Below are 23,135 nucleotides of genomic sequence, written 5' to 3' on the forward strand. Positions count from 1 at the left end.
ATGGTTTCCCACTGCGTTGACCTTGTTAACAATCGTCTGCCATAACTCCATCTACCTGGCGATGGGTGTGTGCTGCACCTGTGCCCCGAAGAGTTGTGGCTCGACCTACAGTATTTCATTCAACCTGGTCCTAAGCTCCCTATCTGTGAAGCGTGGGTGCTTAGAGGGTGCCATGGTGTGTGTTATAAGTGTGGTGTTTTGGGTGTATTGGTGACGGTGCTTTTGTGTATATGTGTGTGTGACATTTGTTATGTTTTGCACAGTGTATGCGTGTAGTGTTGTCAGTCTAATTTGTGCTATTGATGTTGTAAAGGATTGTTGGGATGTGTATGTGAGTGATTTATAGTGTTGTGGATATATGTCAGGTGTGTGGGTTTCGAACTTGCCAATGTGTGCATTTCTTGCTGTTGGGTCACATTTCAGGCCGTGGCGGGCTGTACCGCCAATGGTCGTTCAACATCCACTATCCGCCACAGTGATTTGTGCATCATTATTTGGTGGGCGGAGGATCTGTCTGCTTGGCGGTGACGGGGAGGGGTGTACAGCCTTTCCGCCCTCATGGGGCCTGGCAGTGGCTGGAGGCTGCAGGGGTTTTGGGGGTTTCTGCTTTTGGCATCATTATGTGGCGGTGTGCTGTTCACCACCACTGGGGTCTTCTGTTCACCGTCGCCACACCGGTAGACGGTGTTTCCTGCCATGTTCATATTGACCACCTAAGTTGGAAAGGGATGTAGTGAGCCACCCAGTAGCACCACGCAGTGGTGCACTGCCTCGAATTTTCACCTTCTACATCCTTTGGCCAGGCGTGGCCAGAGGCTATATAATAAATGGGGCTAGATTGCACAGGGCTGACACCCATACTTAACAAGCTGTGTGATTGTCTATGTCCTTGGTGTCAGTGCGACAGTGTGTTATCCTGCTCCAATAAATAGGACACGTGTTAACAACTAATGAAACATGGTAATGAAGGAATTCAACAAAGCGTTAATCATGCAATCAGCAGTGAGGGAAAAAAACACAAAGAAACTGTCTTCTCTCTAATAGCCTTGAGCTTCGTTTAGACTGCACGGAGTCCCTCGTAAGTTGCATTCCCGCGCTGCAGCAGTTTAAGCTTGCATTGCCAAGGGCACGGCCAGACCCACAGATCTTCATTAACGGCAGTGCCCACTTACTGCCCTGCAACAATTTGGCCTAACCCTGCCAGAGAGCACAGCCCGCAAGGAAGCATTTGTACGGGATGTTCGCCGGTAGGTGGAGCGAGGTAGCTAACTCCATCCTGCTGATGTCATAACACTCCCATGATCGGAGCTCATGCTGGAGATCAGACATGGTGCAGCATGACAACCGTCAGTTCGCAGATTTTCTCATGAAAGGTTTCTAGGCACAATCAGTTCTAGTCACTGGTGAAACTGAAACACATTGAAACTAAGTTATCCGCAAGAACATCGCAGACATTGAAGGCTTCAGAAATCGTCCATCCACTATGGCAGAGGAGGATGCCGATCCTACCGGCTCCGTGACCCTCTCCTTCTCAGGCAGCGGCTACCTGGTGGTCTACCAGATTGGGGTGATTCAAGCGCTGCAGGACCTAGCCCCAGAGATACTCAAGTCGGCTTCTCGTGTCTGTGGAGCATCTGCAGGGTCCCTCGCCGCTACAGCGTTGGTCTGTGGGGTCAACCTTGGTAAGTACTACCACCGTCATTTATTTTATGGGTGTATGTTGGGCAAGTCAGGAATTTTATGAAAAGGGCCGAGGGAAAGCTGAGTCACAGGTCTAGCTTGGCTCCCAGAGCCCAAACAAGAACCGATCAGTAACGCGAATACTTTCTCCCTCCAACTATTTGCCTCGCCTTTTTTTTCCCGCTTCTTTCCATCTCGCGCTCTCTGCCTCCACAACTCTCTCCGTTTCTCTCTCTGCCACAATTTGGCTTTTGCTCACCCTCTCTTTTCTGTCTCCACTCTCCGTTTTCTCCCGCGATTTTCCCTCCTCTATCTCTCTCTTACGTTCATCTTCCCCTCTCGATTTCTTTTGCTTTCCAAACCCCTTTTCACCCCTATGTTATCTTCTTCTTTCACAATATATTTCTTTCTCATTGATTCGCCAACCTGCTCCGTGTCAATGGAAATGCCTCAGTCAAGCCAGCCTACTCTGTCTACACAGGTGCCGAAATCCTTACTTTGTGCCTCCCAGGCATATCTGTCTTGGGATATATATACCATCATTACCCACAGGTCCCACTAGTCCTCGTCCCATTCATCACTTATTGGAAATAACTATCAGAAAAAGAACACTAGGAATGCTGGGATATCCCCTCCCAGCCCCTTCCTCTAGCATTCCGCCTGTTCTTTTCTCTGTCTTCCAACGGTCGTGGACATGAGGTTGTCGTCCCTGCTGGGATTGGATGGCTGTCTGTTCCGGGTTAGCTACCTTCCAGTCTGCTTGGCTTGCTGGGGTAGCGCTGCAATTTGCCTTGGTGTGGCTGCAGGGCGGGCCCTGGTGGCTGGTGTGCGGAGGCTGTCTGGCATTTGCTCCTCTCCCGTCCAGCTGGGCATATGGGAGACGTACAGCAAAAGCAGGAACTTGGGAGTGCCTGACTTCCTCTTTGGACACTCTGCTTGCCGAGCATGCACAGGAGGTACACATTCTCCCTCGAATGCTGGCGTTTGGCTGTTCCTTTGGTCCGGTGGCCCTGGGGTAGTTGCCTGTTGTGGTGTGCTCTATGGGACCTGAGTCTGGCTGCCTCCCCCTCCTTCAATTACTCAGTTGATTGGCTGGAGGGCGGTGGTTGCCCACACTTTGGTCGCTTGTGCGATTCAGCAGGACGTCATGCGTTACGGGCCTCCACCCTTTGGGATGTGCCGGTTGGGGTCCTCGCTGGCATCCCCTGGTGCTGGGGTGTATTGTATTGTGGATTATTTATAAAGCGCATTCCGGCCGTAGCATCAAAGCGCTAAAGACTAACAGGACGTCAGAGGGGGACCTTAAAAGAGTAAAGAGAGGGGCCAAATACCAGTTTTATCAAAAAGAAAAGTGGTAAAGAGGGGCCGGGAAGGAGAATGGGGGCCTACCCTAGTCTGAAAATAGCCAAGTTTTAAGCTGCTTCCGGAAATGGAAGTATGTCTCCTCCATCTTGATGGAGAGTGGAAGAGAATTCCAGAGTCTTGCTGCTATAACTGAAAAGGCTTTGTCCCCCCATCTAGCTGTACGGCAACAAGGGATACATATGAGATCCAAAGCAGACGATCTAAGCTGACGTCCTGGCCGGTATGGCCGTAGGGCAGTGCTTAGATAATTGCAGCCTTCCTGATGAAAAGCCTTGTAAGTAAGGCAGAGAGTTTTAAATGTAACCCGTTTTTCCACCGGTAACCAATGCAGCTGTCTTAGGCTACTGCTAGCCGATGAAAAACTCGGAAGATCCAGAAATAAGCGAGCTGCAGCATTCAGAATCAATTGCAGTCGATTGAGAGAGACCTTCTTGATATGAAGCATCAGTGCATTGCAATAGTCAAGTTTAGAAATCACTAGTGCTAAAGTCACCAGAATTTTAAGTTCTTTTTGAAGAAAGGGAAACATTTTCTTTAACATTTTTGGGCACCAGTAGCAGCATTTAACTGTGTGGTTAATTTGATGCTCGAAGGAGAGAGTCCTGTCAAATAACACTCCAAGGTTTCTTACCAAGGAACTTGGAGCTGGGCATTCATTACAAGACTTTGGCCACCATCGAGAGCCCAATATATTGGTGTCCAGACCAAAGAGGAGAATTTCCGTCTTGTCTCCATTCAATTTCAACCAGTTATTACTCATCCAATTGTTAATTTCACTCATGCATGTGTGAAATCTATCTGCCACCTCCTCCCAGTTCTAGTTGACCGGTATAATCAACTGGGTGTCATCGGCATAAGATACCACTTGAAATCCAAATGAGCGAACAAGTCTGGCTAATGGGGCCACATATATATTAAACAAGGTGGGGTAAGTGACGATCCCTGTGGAACCCCACAGGGAAGTTGAAATGGGAGAGCCATGTAATCTCTGCAGCTGAATGTGTTCGATCTATCCAACAGGAAAGACTTTAGTATATCAAGGGCCTTATCTCGAGCACCTGCTTAATAAAGAGGTTGTAACAGCAAATGTGGAGATATAGGGGGTGATTCTAAGTCCGGCGGGCGGCGGAGGCCGCCCGCCAGACTTCCCCCACCAAAATACCGCTCCACGGTCGAAAGACCGCTGAGGGTATTTTGGGATTTGCCCTGGGCTGGCGGGCGGCTGCCAAAAGGCCGCTCGCCAGCCCAGGGCAAATCAACCTTCCCACGAGGACGCCGGCTCAGAATTAAGCCGGCGTAGTGGGAAGGTGCGACGGGTGCGGTGGCACCCGTCGCGTATTTCAGTGTCTGCAAAGCAGACACTGAAATACTTTGTGGGGCCCTCTTACGGGGGCCCCTGCAGTGCCCATGCCATTGGCATGGGCACTGTAGGGGCCCCCAGGGGCCCCACGGCACCCCCTACCGCCATCCTGTTCCTGGCAGGAGACCCGCCAGGAACAGGATGGCGGTAGGGGGTGTCAGAATCCCCATGGCGGCGGAGCGCGCTCCGCCGCCATGGAGGATTCTGCAGGGCAGCGGGAAACCGGCGGGAGACCGCCGGTGTCCCGCATCTGACCGCGGCTGAACCGCCGCGGTCAGAATGCCCTGCGGGGCACTGCCGGTCTGTCGGCGGTGCTCCCGTCGACCCTGGCCGCCGGGGTCAGAATGACGCCCATAGTATCAAATCCCGTGGAGAGGTCCAAAAGTACAAAGATGGCACCTTCCCCCTGATCAACTTGCCTCCGGATGATATCCACAGAGGAGACCAGAGCGGATTCTGTGCTGTGATCTTTGCAGAACCCATGTTGCGATGGGTCCAGGCCCCCACTAGTCTGAAGGAAACTATCCAATTTGGTGTTAAGATGTTTCTCCAATATTTTAGCTGTGGCAGGGAGTAAAGAAATGGGACGTAGATTTTTCAAATCATTGGGTTCCCCGCCTGGTTTCTTAATGAAAGGAATCACAATGGAGGAAAGCACCCCTCTGTCAGAATTTCTTGATAGACCGGTTCAAGGGCGATCAAAGCCAGATCAGGAACTAGTTTTAGTAACTTGGGAGGACAACGGTCCAAGGGCGACCCTGATTTCTCTCTCCCAATAATTCTTTAATTTTAAATACATGTAAAGATGAAAAACAGGTAAGCTTTGGTCCGGAATCTCAGACCGAAGCTGCTACTTGGTCTTCCCCTCTCAACTGCATGGGGGGCTGCTTGAAGTTAGCATGAAGCTGGATAATTGTATTCTTAAAGAAATTAGTGACCCTTTGACAGAAGTCTGGAGAGTTCACCAGCGCTGGGGAGGAGGGGGAAGAAGTTAGGGTGCGGACCACCTTAAAGAGTTCTCTAGGCCCATTGTCCGCTTCTTTAATTTTGCGGGTAAAGAAATCTGATTTAGCTTTTTTGATTGCTGATTTATATGTCTCAAGCTGAGCCCTTAGCTTGGCACTCTCCTCAGGGTTCTGGTGGAACCTCCATCTCCTTTCCTGGCATCTGTATAATCTCTGTAAGTTTTTTAGCTCCTCCGAATACCATAGGGAGGATATGGTCCTCTCAGGCTTTGGGCCCAATTTAACTAGGGGGGCCAAACTATTGATGGCCCCTCTAAGTGCCAGTTCAAAACCCTCCCACTCTGAGGTGATGGTTTCTCTTGCCTGATTCCAGCCAGCCTTAAGGGCACTAGCCAGGCTCTGCCCCTCAATCTTGTGCCATTGTTTAGAAAATTTAAGGGTTGGAGAAACATTAGTGGGGGCCCATATGCATGCAGCCCTTATGGCTAGCAAATGGCGATCTGTCCATTCCAGGGGAGTGTTGTCTAGTCTACAAAAATTAACATGACGAATAAAAATAGCATCTAGCGTAGCTCCTGCATAATGTGTAGGAGATGTGCTTGTACCGTCCCAGTCCAGGCTTGCCATCAGATCTCTGCCCCCATCCTCCCCTTCTCGACCTGGGAGATGAGGGTATGTTTCTATCTTATGTGTACCATAATACTGGAATCCAGATCATCTACGCCAACTGTATCATTCCGACGCTCTTCGCTGATCTTGACTCCACCAGTGCTTGCATGCCCACCCTGTCCTCCCCTGCACGACCTGGGGGCTAGGGGGGCACAGAGAGGGGGCAGTGCTGGCTTCCCCTGTATGGGATGCAGGATTGGTCCTTGGTGGGCATGCGTTTCCCCTTGTCCTGCAGGTGCTCCCGTGCAGGGTCATGGTGCCCACATGGTTTGCTGTGCATGGTGCTTGCTGGGCTCGATTATTTTTGGTTGACTTTCTTCTAGAAGCTGCATGTCGTGGGGTGGTTTTAGGTCGCAGGCCCTCCCATTGTTCTTTTTTCTGGGTCGGCCGTGTTCTTTTTCCATTTCTGTTTGGGGGGCCCGCTTTTCCTTTTCAACCGCTGTCTGTGTTTGGTGTCCCGTGTGCTGGTTCCGGAAACAACTGCTTCTCTTCCTGCTCACCTTTTGTTGGCTGGTGGCGTGACAGGGTTCCACTTTACTTGTTTTTTTGTTGTTCTGTGGCTTGGTGGTCCAGTTCTCAGGGCCTAGCATGGCAGGTTAAGAATTTTGTTCTTCATTTGTTTGTTGCATCCCCCTCTTGCTCATTGCTGGCCGCGGTCTCTCCCTTACAACCGTGTGTTGCACTGACATTTGTTGTTCTTGGTTGCAGTCTTTCCTGCCGTGTTGCTAGGGTTCTTGGTGGGCTCCATCCCGGATTTTTGCTCCACTTCGGGGCACTTCGCCTCTTTCTCTGTGACGTCACCTGTTGTTTTTTGCTCTCGGGCTGTTTTTTTATGATCGGCCCTAGTTGGTGCAGTGATGAGGCACCTCCTGTGCCTGACTGGTGCTATTTTTTTATGGTTTCCCCTTGCTTTCCCCTCTAGGGCTTTGCAGGCCTCTGCCACGGGTGGCGCTGCCTGTTTCCCTGGCCACCAGTATTCTTTCCTTCTTGTTGTGGTCAAGGGACTTCTTTGTGGTTTCTGCCTGGTCTGTTTTCGGTTCTCAGTCCCTCATGTGGTGGTGTGGTGGTTATGGAGGTAGACTATCCTATAAGGCAATTAGGAGAACTTCCAGCTACAGGTGAGCAAGCCAAAAAATTAACAAGGAGAGCCAAGCTAGAGCAGAGCGAAAGGTCTGGATTGGCTCTTTGAGGCCATGTATTAGCCAATCCCTGGAAATGCTATGTAAATCATATAACAAACATCATGTAAAATATGATAACGTCTCTTCAAAGTAAAAAAAAAGTGTATTTAACATGTGGAAGTTTGATATTAATATGTTGTAAACGTAAACCATTAGTGAGCTATATTTTCCGAAAATCACACAATGTAAGTCGGAAAGCCACAATTTATCCGGGTTTCCTAGTTTCACTTTGTAAAAGTCAGTCAGTAAATGGGTATCTATATGTCTTCCCTTTTATGTTAGTAGTTTGTTTTCACCTCTTTGTGCATTATTCTACTGTTGTATATAGTGAGAACTTGACCGGAGCACTTAGTTATGTTACACAAGGTTACATTTATCTTTTATAGACAAGTGGAGATTAAGTGACTTGTCCAGATGTTGAGCCAACGTTAAAGACCCAAACCTGGTTCACCAGTTCCTAAAGTCAGCAGATCTGGCAATAATGTTACATCCTGGTTAGAGTGAAGGAGCAGGCAGCAGCCATATGAAAGCTTGGCTCATTATGGGTGTGAGGATCCAACAAGACCTCAAGCTGAGCCAGAGCCAGGTTTTAGGCTGGAGCCTGGCTCAAGCTTTCAGTGGCTCACCTACCTCTACTTCCAAAAGGCAGTCCATCTGGAATGCTGCAAGGGGTTGAGAAAAGTCAATCAACCATTAAAAAGATGGGAGAATACAGGATCAAACAGATAGACTGATATGGCTGAAATAGATGATTTTAAATGCAGGGAAAATGCAAGTCCTTCTAGGGAGGCTAGGGCATTTGAAAGGACAGAAAGACATGAACAGGATCTGTGACATGATGGTCGAGTCTGACATTTTCTTGACACTTTTATAAATTCTCTTATTGGTGTAGCCACCTCCACTACCACGCTGTAAAGCCCACAGTCATCATTATTATGGGGGCAATTCAGCAATTTCACTGAGAAATATTCAAAGCACACGCCGAGACATCTAAAAATGCAGCAGTCAGTATCCAACAAATGTCAAGTTATTTCTTTAACATTGAAATTGGTTTCCTTTAGAGCATTAGATTATCTCACTGCATTGAGAAACAGTTATGAAATAATTGTTTCTGGATATGAATCTAGAAACATAAACCCAAACCCTGTCAACATTAGCATGTGTAAATCAAGAGGGGCAAATTGGTTTGTCCTTGTTATACATGATGCAACATTGAGTCATACACAAGTGAGCTTTTTGTGTAGCGCACATGCCAAAACAGAATACTGAATTACCTCAGAGTACTCATACATTTGATAGCAAAGAATAACAAAGTACAATCAAGTACAAAGTAAATTAAAATGATTTATATTAGATCAGTCTATTTTGTCAAGAAGAGAAACTCAATTTGAGCACAACTTTCCTGCTTACCCATTACTTAAACAGTTCATCTTCATCGTCAGAGTCCTTACAGCATAAGGGAAGTTCCACCTAGGATACAGACATATCCCTTGAGTTAATACTTTCACTCAAATCTTTTCTAAGAGATTCGTCACCTTTCTCGTCTTACTTTAATGCCTACTTAACTCTAGAACTCTCCTTCTCCACCTAGAAATCCTCAGCAGCCCTACCACCAGGCCTCTTTTTTCCTCACTTTCATAAAGAAAAGAGGAAGCAGAGTCTACTTACCTTTTGATATGTTTTGACTTTGTTCTATCTTGCGGAAGTGGGTCATTTGTCTTGCTGTGATACCTCCATGCACCCTATTTTGAATGGTGTACTATCAAACATGGCCATTTAGAGCAGAGGCAGCAAGTCACAAGGGCGCTGAGGTCAGCTGATAGTCCTCCTTTCATTAGAGCACTGCCTTACCTTGTACCTTTCGGGACAGGATATCAGCCTCAGATTATGGTATGAGACCATATTGGGAACAATGGGCTAACTGTGTTTGCATTTATTTCTGAATGCCTCACAGAAGCAGCATCTAGCTAGTGTCCAGAGGCATAGAATGCCCTGCAAGAATGGGATAACATTTTCCCTGGTGTTGCAAATTCATGGAGGATAAAACATTGTGAATAGAGGCAGGTGGAGGACCCTTCAGCTTCACCTGAAGGCCATTTTGCTTTCTACATCTGATGAAGTAGTTCATAAAAATATTAGAAAGGACCATTGCAACACCTTTGCAGAGCCAATCTAATAGAGCTAGGCTGCAAATATCAGAGGATTAAGAAGAGCCTGAACCTGAACCTCAAAGAGGAAAACTGGTTCAAGGTTCTCAATGGGCTAATGTTCTTAAGAACACCAAGAACCAGTTATTTCTTTCTGATGGACCCAACACAAATGCTGATTAATTATTTGGGTCTTATCGTCCACCTCATTCTAATGCCTTATCTCTCCACAAAGTAGTAAGAGATTTATTGACCTGTGAATGCAAAACAATTAACAGAACATGATTCCCTAGATTCCTGAGCAAGAGATACTCAATGATAGAAATTGAAACAGAATTCCCTGAGTTTGCTAAAGGTAACCCTCTGTTGGCTTGCATGTTTTCCTCTTTGGCTACAAAAGACGTTTTATCAGATGATCCCATACATATGAGAGTTGAAAGATCACTCAAGATATGCTACATCCTACTTTTATTTTTGCACAGCAATCTAGGCTGTGTGTGCTTTTAGAGTACCGATGCATACTGAAAATCGTGTTAAATTAGTTCAGTAAGTCTAATAGTCAGAGAATGAGGCTTCATCAATATGTTGGTTTTATTCTTCAGATGAGTATGGACGATTGTAACAGCATTGTTACAATGCGTCAGCCTACACATGTTTCAGCCCTGGGACTTTTTCAAGGCTGCAAACAACGTACAGATAAAAATCCCATGTCATACTCAACGATAATAAGTCTGACATGGCCTTTTCATCTGTATTTTGTTTGCAGCCTTCAAAATATCTAGGGGATGAAACATGTGTCGGCTTGCACTTTGTTAGAATGTTGTTACACTCGCCCATACTCACCTGAAGAAAAAAAAAAAAACATACTGATGAAGCATCTCTCTATAACTATTGGAATTATTGGACTAATTTAACAGTATCTTCAGTGTGCATCGGTACCCACAATTATTTTTATTTCGGACCTGGTTTTCCAGATAGGATATTCTCTTCACCCGTGGTGACAGGGTGATTTGTACCAGGATTGCCCCTGCATTATTAGGCTTGTGGACATATAAGTTATTCCGGGTTAATACCCTACCCCATTACTTTCAGTTAATTGTAGATGTGCGGGCTTAAAAGCATTCTGTTTTGATAAGCTGTGTGTGCTTCAAGGCACCCCTTAAAGACTTTGAAGCTTTTTAAGATGGGGTTCGAGGACAAGATATTACACAGAGCTTCTAAGGACCATGGAAGTGATGGTTCGCTTTTTGTCAGATACCGCCTTTAATGTGTTATGTACAGCAGCAGCTTCTTCTGCAGTTAATAAAGTGGGGAGAAGGAAAATTTGAATAAAGCCATGGAAACTAAATGCTGGTCAGAAATCCTGTTTCTCCCACTTGCCATTCCCGGTTTCATAGCTTTTTGGTTCACAACAACATAATGTACTTATACAGATGACAGAAGACAAAAAGCAGCTGCATCCTTTTCATAATCAGCCTACAAGACCTTAGTCTTTTGCTTCTCCCAAATCAGTTGTTTCAGCAATAGTCTCAAAAACAGAGAAAGCCTTTTCATGGCCTGGCGCAGTTCTTTTCCAGTAGAGGGCTATTGTAGGAAGTTGGCTCTGTATGTACTATTTCAGGTGCAGAGGTCAAAGTGGTGCCCAAAACGCATAGGCTTCAATGGAGAAGGGGGTGCCCCGGTTCCAGTCTGCCAGCAGGTAATTACCTGCGACTTCGAAGGCCAGACCAGGGGGGTTTTGTAGGGCACAGGGTGGGACACAAGTCAGCACAAAAAGTACACCCTCAGCGGCACAGGGGCAGCCGGGTGCAGAGTGCAGAGTGCAAACAGGCGTCAGGTTTGCAATAGGTTTCAATGGGAGACCCAGGGGTCTCTTCAGCGAAGCAGGCAGGCAAAGGGGGGGGGGCTCCTCGGGGTAGCCACCACCTGGGCAAGGGAGAGGGCCACCTGGGAGTCGCTCCTGCACTGGAGGTCGGATCCTTCAGGTCCTGGGGGCTGTGGGTGCAGTGTCTTTACCAGGCATCGGGTTCTTGGAAGCAGGCAGTCGCGGTAAGGGGGAGCCTCTGGATTCCCTCTGCAGGCTTCGCTGGGGGGGGCTCAGGAGGGTCAACTCTGGCTTCTCACAGGGTCGCAGTCGCCGGGGAGTCCTCCCTGTAGTGTTGTTTCTCCGCAGGTCGAGCCGGGGGCGTCGGGTGCAGAGTGGAAAGTCTCACGCTTCCGGTGGGAAACGTGGAGTCCTTTTAAAGTTGTTTCTTTTTTGCAAGTTTTGATTTCTGTGGAACAGGGCCGCTGTCCTCGGGAGTTCTTGGTCCTTATAGATGCAGGGTAGTCCTCTGAGGCTTCAAAGGTCGCTGGACCCTGGGGAGCGCGTCGCTGTTGCAGTTTCTCTTGAAGTGGGGAGACAGGCCGGTAGGACTGGGGCCAAAGCAGTTGGTGTCTCCGTCATCTCTGCTGGGCTTCAGGTCAGCAGTCCTTCTTCATCTTAGGTTGCAGGAATCTATCTTCCTAGTTTCTGGGGGCCCCCAAATACTCAATTTAGGGGTGTGTTTAGGTCTGGGGGGTTAGTAGCCAATGGCTACCAGCCCTGAGGGTGGCTACACCCTCTTTGTGCCTCCTCCCTGAGGGGAGGGGGGCACATCCCTAATCCTATTGGGGGAATCCTCCATCTGCAAGATGGAGGATTTCTAAAAGTCAGAGTCACCTCAGCTCAGGACACCTTAGGGGTTGTCCTGACTGGCCAGTGACTCCTCCTTGTTTTTCTCATTATCTCCTCCGGCCTTGCCGCCAAAAGTGGGGCCGTGGCCGGAGGGGGCGGGAATCTCCACTAGCTGGGATGCCCTGTGGTGCTGTAACAAAGGGGGTGAGCCTTTGAGGCTCACCGCCAGGTGTTACAGTTCCTGCAGGGGGAGGTGAGAAGCACCTCCACCCAGTACAGGCTTTGTTCCTGGCCACAGAGTGACAAAGGCACTCTCCCCATGTGGCCAGCAACATGTCTGGTGTGTGGCAGGCTGGTAAAACTAGTCAGCCCACACTGTAAGTCGGTATGTTTTCAGGGGCATCTCTAAGATGCCCTCTGGGTGTATTTCACAATAAAATGTACACTGGCATCAGTGTGCATTTATTGTGCTGAGAAGTTTGATACCAAACTTCCCAGTTTTCAGTGTAGCCATTATGTTGCTGTGGAGTTCGTGTTTGACAGACTCCCAGACCATATACTCTTATGGCTACCCTGCACTTACAATGTCTAAGGTTTTGCTTCGACACTGTAGGGGCATAGTGCTCATGCACCTATGCCCTCACCTATGGTATAGTGCACCCTGCCTTAGGGCTATAAGGCCTGCTAGAGGGTTGACTTATCTATGCCATGGGCAGTGTGAGGTTGGCATGGCACCCTGAGGGAGGTGCCATGTCGACTTAGTCATTTTCTCCCCACCAGCGCACACAAGCTGGCAAGCAGTGTGTCTGTGCTGTGTGAGGGGTCCCCAGGGTGGCATAAGACATGCTGCAGCCCTTAGAGACCTTCCCTGGCATCAGGGCTCTTGGTACCAGGGGTACCAGTTACAAGGGACTTACCTGGATGCCAGGGTGTGCCAATTGTGAAAACAAAGGTACAGTTTTAGGGAAAGAACAATGGTGCTGGGGCCTGGTTAGCAGGCCTCAGCACACTTTCAAATCATAACTTGGCATCAGCAAAGGCAAAAAGTCAGGGGGTAACCATGCCAAGGAGGCACTTCCTTACACAAACCCCCCCAAACGAAAGAGGATGAGACTAACCTTTCCCAAGAGAGTCTTCATTTTCTAAGTGGAAGAACCTGGAAAAGCCATCTGCATTGGCATGGGCAGTCCCAGGTCTGAGTTCCACTATATAAGTCCATTCCCTGTAGGGAGATGGACCACCTCAACAGTTTTGGATTTTCACCTTTCATTTGCATTAGCCATCTGAGAGGTCTGTGGTCAGTTTGAACTACAAAGTGAGTACCAAAGAGGTAGTGTCTCAGCTTCTTCAGGGACCAAACCACAGCAAAGGCCTCCCTCTCAATGGCACTCCAACGCTGCTCCCTGGGGAGAAACCTCCTGCTAATGAAAGCAACAGGCTGGTCAAGGCCATCATCATTTGTTTGGGACAAAACTGCCCCTATCCCATGTTCAGAGGCATCAGTCTGCACAATGAACTGCTTGGAGTAATCTGGAGCTTTTAGAACTGGTGCTGTGCACATAGCTTGTTTCAGGGTGTCAAAGGCCTGTTGGCATTCTACAGTCCAGTTTACCTTCTTGGGCATTTTCTTGGAGGTAAGTTCTGTGAGGGGTGCCACTATTGATCCATATCCCTTCACAAACCTCCTGTAGTACCCAGTCAAGCCAAGGAATGCCCTGACTTGAGTCTGGGTTTTTGGAGCTACCCAGTCGAGAATAGTCTGGATCTTGGGTTGGAGTGGCTGAACTTGGCCTCCACCTACAAGGTGTCCCAAGTAAACCACAGCTCCCTGCCCTATCTGACATTTGGATGCCTTGATAGAGAGGCCAGCTGCTTGCAGGGTCTTCAAAACCTTCTTCAGGTGGACCAGGTGATCCTGCCAGCTGGAGCTAAAGACAGCAATATCGTCAAGATAAGCTGCACTAAAGGACTCCAAGCCAGCAAGGACTTGATTCACCAACCTTTTGAAGGTGGCAGGGCCATTTTAAACCAAAGGGCATAACAGTAAACTGATAATGCCCATCGGTGTGGAGAATGTCTTTTCTTTTGCTCCTGGTGCCATTTTGATTTGCCAGTACTCTGCTGTCAAGTCAAAGGTACTTAAGTATCTGGCAGCACCTAGTTTGTCAATTAGTTAATCTGCCCTTGGAATGGGATGGGCATCTGTCTTGGTGACAGAATTAAGTCCTCTGTAGTCCACACAAAACCTCATCTCTCTCTTACCATCCTTGGTGTGATGCTTGGGGACTAAGACCACTGGGCTAGCCCAGGGGCTGTCAGAGTGCTCAATGACTCCCAATTCCAGCATCTTGTGGACTTCCACTTTGATGCTTTCCTTAACTTGGTCAGACTGTCTGAAAATGTTGTTTTTGACAGGCATGCTGTCTCCTGTGTCCACATCATGGGTACACACGTGTGTCTGACCAGGGGTTAGGGAAAAGAGCTCAGCAAACTGTTGTAAGACTTTCCTACAGTCAGATTGCTGTTGGTCAGAGAGGGCGTCTGAATAGATCACTCCATCTACTGAGCCATCTTTAGGGTCTGTGGAGAGGAGATCAGGGAGAGGTTCACTCTCAGCTTCCTGGTCCTCATCTGTTACCATCAACAGATTCACATCTGCCCTGTCATGAAAGAGCTGGAGGCGGTTCACATGGATCACCCTTTTGGGGGTCCTGCTAGTGCCTAGGTCTACCAGGTATGTGACCTGAGTCTTTCTCTCTAGCACTGGGTAAGGGCCACTCCATCTGTCCTGAAGTGCCCTGGGAGCCACAGGCTCCAGAACCCAGACTTTCTGCCCTGGCTGAAATTCAGCCATAGCAGCCTTTTGGTCATACCACATATTCTGGAGTTGTTGGCTGGCCTCAAGGTTTTTACTTGCCTTTCCCATGTACTCTGCCATCCTGGAACGTAGGCCTAGTACATAGTCCACTATATCTTGTTTAGGCTCATGAAGAGGTCTCTCCCAGCCTTCTTTTACAAGAGCTAGTGGTCCCCTTACAGGATGGCCAAACAGAAGTTCAAAGGGGGAAAACCCTACTCCCTTCTGAGGCACCTCTCTGTAGGCGAAAAGCAGACATGGCAAGAGGACATCCCATCTCCTTTTGAGCTTTTCAGGGAGCCCCATGATCATGCCTTTCAATGTCTTGTTAAATCTTTCTACAAGACAATTGGTTTGTGGATGGTATGGTGTGGTGAATTTGTAAGTCACCCCACACTCATTCCACATGTGTTTCAGGTATGCTGACATGAAGTTGGTACCCCTGTCAGACACCACCTCCTTAGGAAATCCCACTCTGGTAAAGATACATATGAGTGCTTTAGCTACTGCAGGAGCAGTAGTGGACCTAAGGGGAATTGCTTCAGGGTACCTAGTGGCATGATCCACTACCACTAGGATATACTGGTTCCCTGAGGCTGTGGGAGGTTCAAGTGGACCCACTATGTCCACACCCACTCTTTCAAAGGGGACCCCCACCACTGGAAGTGGAATGAGGTGGGCCTTTGCGTGTCCACCTGTCTTACCACTGGCTTGACAGGTGGCACAGGAGACACAAAACGCCTTTACTTTCTGGGACATGTTTGGCCAATAGAAATGGTTAACTAACCTTTCCAAAGTCTTGGTTTGTCCCAAATGCCCAGCAAGTGGAATATCATGAGCTAAGGTCAGAATGAACTTCCTAAACTCCTGAGGCACTACCACTCTCTCTCCTAGTGGCACCAGGTTTGGGATCTCTTGCCTCAGTATAGAGGAGTCCATCTTCCCAGTAGACTCTATGTGTTCCAGTGATTTTTCCTTTGGTCTCTTCAGCAGCTTGCTGCCTAAGGCCTTCAAGAGAGGGACATGTTTTTTGCCCCTTACACAACTGTTCCCTTGTGGGTCCCCCTGGACCTAAGAGTTCAACCTATTAAGGTTCCAACTCCATGGGCTCAGTTCCCTCAGAGGGCAGAACTTCTTCCTGGGAAGAGAGCTTCCCTTTTTTTTGTTGTGTTGAAGCTGGTTCCCCAGTCTTCTTTCCTTTCCTCTTGGAGGGTTGGGCTATTATTCCAGGCTCCAACACCACTTTTTCACCCTGAGCCTTGCACTGTGCCCTTGTCTTTACACACACCAGTTCAGGGATACCCAGCATGGCTGCATGGGTTTTGAGTTCTACCTCAGCCAATGCTGAGGACTCCATGTCATTTCCAAGCAAACAGTCTACAGGGATATTTGAGGAGACCACCACCTGTTTCATGTCATTGACCCCTCCCCACTCTAAAGTTACCATAGCCATGGGATGTACTTTAGTCTGATTGTCAGCGTTGGTGACTGGATAAGTTTGTCCAGCCAGGTATTGAGCAGGGGAAACCAGTTTCTCTGTCACCATGGTGACACTGGCACCTCCATCCCTCAGGCCTTCTACACTAATCCCATTAATTAAGAGTTGCTGCCTGTATTTTTGCATATTAGGGGGCCAGGCAGCCAGTGTGGCTAAGTCCACCCCACCCTCAGAGACTAATGTAGCTTCAGTGTGAACCCTGATTTGCTCTGGGCACACTGTTGATCCCACCTGGAGACTGGCTATTCCGGTGCTAACTGGAGTAGAGTTTGAAGTGGAACCTTTCTTGGGACAGGCCTTGTCTCCAGTTTGGTGTCCCTGCTGATCACAGCTAAGACACCAGGCCTTCTTGGGATCAAAGTTTTTACCCTTGTACCCAAAATTGGATTGTGAAGAGGCTTTGGACCTGTAGGCGGGTGCCGTTCACCTCGCCTACCGCCGACCAAACATGGCGGCTGCCGAACACCTCCTCCGCTACCCTTACGCGTCATCATGGAGACGCGTGGGGGTGGAGACGGCAATCGGCCCCGGACTTCTGGGTTGCCGCGTCTCCATTAATGCAGAACGCCACGGACGAAGGGCGCGCAGAACGGGAGCAGGAGGAAGCAAGTAGCGCGTCGGACCCGGAGGAAAAGAAGCCAGAAGAACACGAACGAGAGGAGACGAAGGCCAGCAGACAAGAATCCGGTGTGGAGAAGGAGCACAGCCCTGGCGTTAGCGGTAAAGAACCGCCAAGAAGACGTGAGACATCCTGCCATGACCCAGGAGGGTCGTGGCTACACAAGGTACGAACTTTATTCTGGGACACTACTCATAAAAGGGGAAAAGAGGGGGAGTCGGAGGGAGGAAAAGGGGGTCTGGGGGAGGGCAAGAAGGCTATACTGGGCTACCAGGGGTTGGAGACTCACAAGCCCAAACTCCCCACCTATCACGAGCCCGAAGTGAATCACGATAATAGCCTGCTACTTCCACCCTAACCACCCCAGCTAAACAACACCTCCTATAATTCTTACCACCTACACTCCCCAGTACTAACAAACCAATAGAGAAATTAAACTACTGCCCCACTTACCTGAGCCTGTTCTCTTGTTCCTCCGAGAAACCGTGAGCACCAGAAGAGACCAAGAGAAGAGCGCCACCTAAAAGAAAGAAAAGAAGGAAGATCATTAAAGGACTTTTTCAAGACCCCCCCCCTCGCATATAACAGAGAACCTCACAAAGAAAACTCGAGGCGCCGTGCCACCTTGTATTTTTTTTGTTATAAAAACTATCCTATCACAAATAAAACACGTACGCCCTGCTAGGGCTCTGAATTCTGAGTCCGTGCCTCTGTACCACTGAGTCATCCTTACAGTGGTGTCAGAAGTGGGATTGACTTTGGTATAAACACTCCATACTGGGCGTACTGAGGGGTTGAAATTATGGAGGAAAAACCCACCATCGAGGATATGATAAAACAACTGGCCGAGGGTCAACGTCACCTCCAGTTAGTGTGGGAGGCACAGCAAAGGGAGGCCAAAGAAGACAGGGAAGCCCTCCAGGCCGCTTTGAAAAGTTAGGCCACTATAATGGCCAATAATCAACTGGTTCATGAGACCGCTCTTCAAAAACTGACCGACACAATTGCTGCCAGTAAAGTGCACCCGAATGTGCCAAGTTCGGTATTACAAAAATATCAGGAGGGAGAGGACCCCGATTAGTTTTTTACGAACTTTGAAAGAGTAGCTTCATCGGCACAATGGCCTGAAAACAGGTGGGGCCAATACATTGCTCCCCTCTTAACAGGCACTCTTCAGTCCGCTTATCAGGCTGCTAATCCGGGTGGCACCACCCCATATTCTGATATTAAGAAAAGTATATTGGAGCCAGTGGGACATGACACTGAGTACTACAGGACAAAATTTCGCAAGGTTAAATGGGGAACAAATGAAGATCCGCGTACATTTTACTACTGGGTGAAGGACCTAGGGCTGAAGTGGCTGGGGCCGTTAGGGACTGACCGTGAAGATGTTATTAAGGCTATCATTTTAGAACAGTATTTAGATTCCCTCCCTACGAGCACCCGGAACTGGATAAGGCAGCATCCTAAAATAGACACTGACCTAGCTGTTGATCTGGCATGCGCATATCACAGGTCAGTGGACGTGAAAAGCCAAAACGTCAGACCCGTGGGTAAAATACCTATGACCCCACCTCAATATACCACAAGACGAACCACTGAGGAACCCGGAACCTCCCGGAGCACCGAGAGAAATCCCATGCAACAACCTCAGTGTTTCAGCTGTGGCGAATGGGGCCACATAGCCCGAGGGTGTCCCAAGAAACATGAGGGGATAGAGCCAATGGAGATAGGGGTTACTCGAGGGAGAGTTCTGTGCCTGGGGAAAAGTGATCCGTCATTCAAACAACCCCTTCGGATAAATGGACAGTTAGTCATGGCATTGATTGACTCCGGATGCAGTCAATCGGTGATCCGCCGCAGTCTAATCAGATCTGTCACTCCCAATCCCGATCAATGGGTGACGATATGCTGCATCCATGGAGACCGAGCTCAGTATCCCCTTGAAAGAGTAGAAGTAGAATGGAACACCTACCATGACTTCCTCCCCATGGGACTTATGGATAACTTAATAGAGGAATGTGTCATTGGGACCGATTATCAGCGATTTCATGAGATATTGAACCAAACACAGCAACACAGTCCTATCAATGATTGGTGGGATGCTGCTCCCTTTAGGGATACCCCCATCTATGGTCCCCCAGAACGGAAAAAGTTAACCCGAAAAGAGAAGAGAGCAGAAAAACAGAAATTTACTACTCAACAGGGACAGAAAGACGCAGAGAACACGGTGGCCAATATAGCCAGCGCTCCAGGGTCATTTAGAGTAAGCCAACGCGAAGATCCCACCCTTGAACACGCCTGGAAGGCTGACAAAAATGACTCTACTGGAGAAGTAGGTCCCCACTTTATAATACAGAAGGATTTGTTGTACAGAGTAACCACGACAGGAAATGGCGAGAAGAAACAACTGGTGGTTCCCGAGCCCTACAGGACCAGGTATTATTCCTAGCTCACAACCAGCCCGGGGGGAGGTCATTGTGGCCGTGAGAAAACAGAGGAATACTTACTGCGACGGTTTTTCTGGCCAGGAGTATATGCCCATATTAGAAGATACTGTACCCACTGCCCAAAGTGCCAACTAGTGGAACCAGGAACCATCAGAAGAGCCCAGTTATGTCCATTGCCTATTATAGATACCCCCTTCAAACGAATAGGCATGGACTTAGTAGGACCACTTGTACCATCTACCAAGGGACACACCCATATCCTCGTCCTAGTCGATTATGCGAGCAGGTATCCAGAGGCAATTCCCCTTACCAGTACCACTACTAGGGCGGTGGCACAAGCTATGGTAACATTTTTTTCCCGGGTTGGGTTCCCCGAAGAAATTCTTACTGATCAGGGGACACCCTTTATATCTGGTCTTATGAAACAGATATGCAAGACCCTAGGTATTACTCAAATAAAGACAGCAGTGTATCATCCACAGACGGATGGTTTAGTGGAGAGATATAACCGCACCATCAAAACCCTCTTGAGGAAAATAGTGAACGATTCGGGAAAAGACTGGGATCAGAAACTTCCCCTAGTATTGTATGCCATCAGGACACATGAAAAGTCCTCCACTGGGCATAGCCCATTTGAACTAGTATTCGGGAGACAACCCCGCAATTTACTAGATATGGCGGCGGAATTGTGGGAAGAGGAGAATAACGAAGAGAGACCCATCCTAGAATATATCCACAACTTAAAGTCTCACCTCCAGTCGGTGTGGGAGGATGTAAGACAGCACTTGGAAAAAGCACAAGAAACTAAAAAATATTATTACGACCAGCGCACCAAGCTGCGAGTACTCCAGCCCAACGATAAAGTACTAATCTTGCGACCCACCTCTGAACATAAGCTACTAGCTAAGTGGCAAGGGCCGTATCGGGTAATAAAAGCGGTCACCCCCGTTACGTATTTGATTGAACTCAGTGAACACCCGAGATGGACCCAAATTTACCACATCAATCTGTTAAAGAAATGGGAAACTCCGGTGAATGACAGTGATGTTTCGGCTAGGGGATATTTACTAACTCCGACAAACTCCCTAGGCTTAGAACTATGTCCCACGACCCCACCAGGCAATCCAAAAACTCCCTGTATCAGTGATTCCCTATCTGAAATAGAGAAACGGCAGTTAATTGAGTTACTTCAGAATTATACCAAATTCTTTTCAGAGCTTCCCGGAAGAACGTCTTTGGTCCAACATCATATTAGAACACCTGAGGGCCAAACTGTCCGACTACGGCCCTATCGGATCCCCGAAGCCAGGAAGATTCTGATAGAAGAAGAGATAACAAAGATGTTATCTCTAGAGGTCATTGAACCCTCCACGAGTCCATGGTGTTCCCCTGTCGTTCTAGTGCCTAAACCGGATGGATCGGTCCGGTTCTGTATCGACTTTAGAAAACTTAATGAGATATCTCTCTTCGATACCTATCCTATTACCCGGGTAGACGAGGTACTAGAGAAGATAGGGCAGGCACGTTTCATGTCTACTATTGATCTGACGAAGGGATATTGGCAAATTCCCTTAGCCCCACAAGATAAGGAGAAAACAGCCTTCGAAACCCCTTCGGGCTTATATCAGTTTACCGTACTTCCCTTTGGACTCCACGGTGCCCCTGCGACATTCCAACGCTTGATGGACCGACTCCTACGACCCTTTCAAGACTTTACGGCCGCCTATCTCGATGACATTGTCATATTCAGTTCAACCTGGGCAGACCATCTCCTCCACCTAGAAAAAGTGTTCTCGACCTTAGCGACCGCAGGTCTCACCGCCAACCCTACAAAATGTGCCCTAGGGCAAACTCAAATTGCATATCTGGGATACGTCATCGGTATGGGAGTATTGCGTCCTCAGAAAGATAAGGTCGCCACTATTAGACAGATACCCCTCCCCAAAACAAAGAAAGAACTCCGCTCCTTCCTAGGACTAGTAGGGTATTACCGCCGATTCATACCACAATATTCTACCATTACTGCCCCCCTCACTGACCTGTTAAAGAAGCAATATTCTAACACCCTTCCTTCTTTCTCTCCTTCCCAACTTCAAGGTTTTAACTTCCTCAAAGAAGCTCTCTCAACCGAACCTGTGTTGAGATGTCCTGACTTTTCCAGACCTTTTCACCTTTTTACAGACGCTTCCAATGTCGGCCTAGGAGCCGTCTTAGCACAGCCTGACGATCAAGGACATGATCACCCCATTGTATATATTAGCCGTAAGTTATTACCCAGGGAAAAAAACTATCCTACTATAGAAAAGGAATGCCTTGCCATAAAATGGGCAATTGAGTGCCTCCAATATTATCTCTTAGGTCGCCCTTTCGTCCTCTATACCGATCATGCACCTTTGACCTGGCTAGCCTCCCATAAGGACACTAATTCCCGAGTATTGCGCTGGTTCCTTGAACTACAGCCCTTTACCTTTCAGGTCCGTCACATCCCTGGAGCCCGCCAATGTCCCGCTGACTTTCTCTCTCGCTGCCCGGATTCCACGGTCCTCTACCAGTCCCGTTCATGGGATGGGATTGTAGGCGGGTGCCGTTCACCTCGCCTACCGCCGACCAAACATGGCGGCTGCCGAACACCTCCTCTGCTACCCTTACACGTCGTCATGGAGGCGCGTGGGGGTGGAGACGGCAATCGGCCCCGGACTTCCGGGTTGCCGCGTCTCCATTAATGCAGAACGCCACGGACGAAGGGCGCGCAGAACGGGAGCAGGAGGAAGCAAGTAGCGCGTCGGACCCGGAGGAAAAAAAGCCAGAAGAACCCGAACGAGAGGTGACAAAGGCCAGCAGACAAGAATCTGGTGTGGAGAAGGAGCACAGCCCTGGCATTAGCGGTAAAGAACCGCCAAGAAGACGTGAGACATCCTGCCATGACCCAGGAGGGTCATTGCTACACAAGGTACGAACTTTATTCAGGGACACTACTCATAAAAGGGGAAAAGAGGGGGAGTCGGAGGGAGGAAAAGGGGATCTGGGGGAGGGCAAGAAGGCTATACTGGGCTACCAGGGGTTGGAGACTCACAAGCCCAAACTCCCCACCTATCACGAGCCCGAAGTGAATCACGATAATAGCCTGCTACTTCCACCCTAATCACCCCAGCTAAACAACACCTCCTATAATTCCTACCACCTACACTCCCCAGTACTAACAAACCAATAGAGAAATTAAACTACTGCCCCACTTACCTGAGCCTGTTCTCTTGTTCCTCCGAGAAACCGTGAGCACCAGAAGAGACCAAGAGAAGAGCGCCACCTAAAAGAAAGAAAAGAAGGAAGATCATTAAAGGACTTTTTCAAGACCCCCCCTCGCATATAACAGAACACCTCACGAAGAAAACTCGAGGCGCCGTGCCACCTTGTATTTTTTTTGTTATAAAAACTATCCTATCACAAATAAAACACGTACGCCCTGCTAGGGCTCTGAATTCTGAGTCCGTGCCTCTGTACCACTGAGTCATCCTTACAGGACCCTCCCTCCTGAGCAGGTTTTTGGGGCCCTGTAGAAGACTCTTTACTTTTTCCTTTGGATGTCTCAACACTCTTCCCCTGGGGAGTCTTTGTGACCCCTTTCTTTTGGTCACCCCCTGTGGAAGTCTTGGTCACCCTAGTCTTGACCCAATGGTCCGCCTTCTTTCCC

The 23,135-nt window shown here is 48.5% G+C and overlaps 1 protein-coding gene across 3 annotated transcripts in view; it reads left to right on the plus strand.

The window, feature by feature from the left end:
• Positions 1 to 1,268: 1,268 nt before the first annotated feature.
• PNPLA1 (patatin like phospholipase domain containing 1) overlaps positions 1,269 to 23,135 on the plus strand; it is a 766,735-nt gene continuing 744,868 nt past the window's right edge. For 2 of the 3 annotated variants that reach the window (XM_069238977.1, XM_069238979.1), the window contains exon 1: positions 1,271 to 1,682. In XM_069238977.1, the coding sequence (XP_069095078.1) occupies positions 1,484 to 1,682 (199 nt within the window). In that variant the 5' untranslated portion in view covers positions 1,271 to 1,483. Of the gene's footprint in view, positions 1,683 to 23,135 lie in introns of all 3 variants that reach the window. The other variant, XM_069238978.1, reaches the window with a different exon arrangement.

The sequence above is a fragment of the Pleurodeles waltl genome, chromosome 6, assembly GCF_031143425.1.
Source record: "Pleurodeles waltl isolate 20211129_DDA chromosome 6, aPleWal1.hap1.20221129, whole genome shotgun sequence".
NCBI classification, from domain to species: Eukaryota; Metazoa; Chordata; class Amphibia; order Caudata; family Salamandridae; genus Pleurodeles; species Pleurodeles waltl.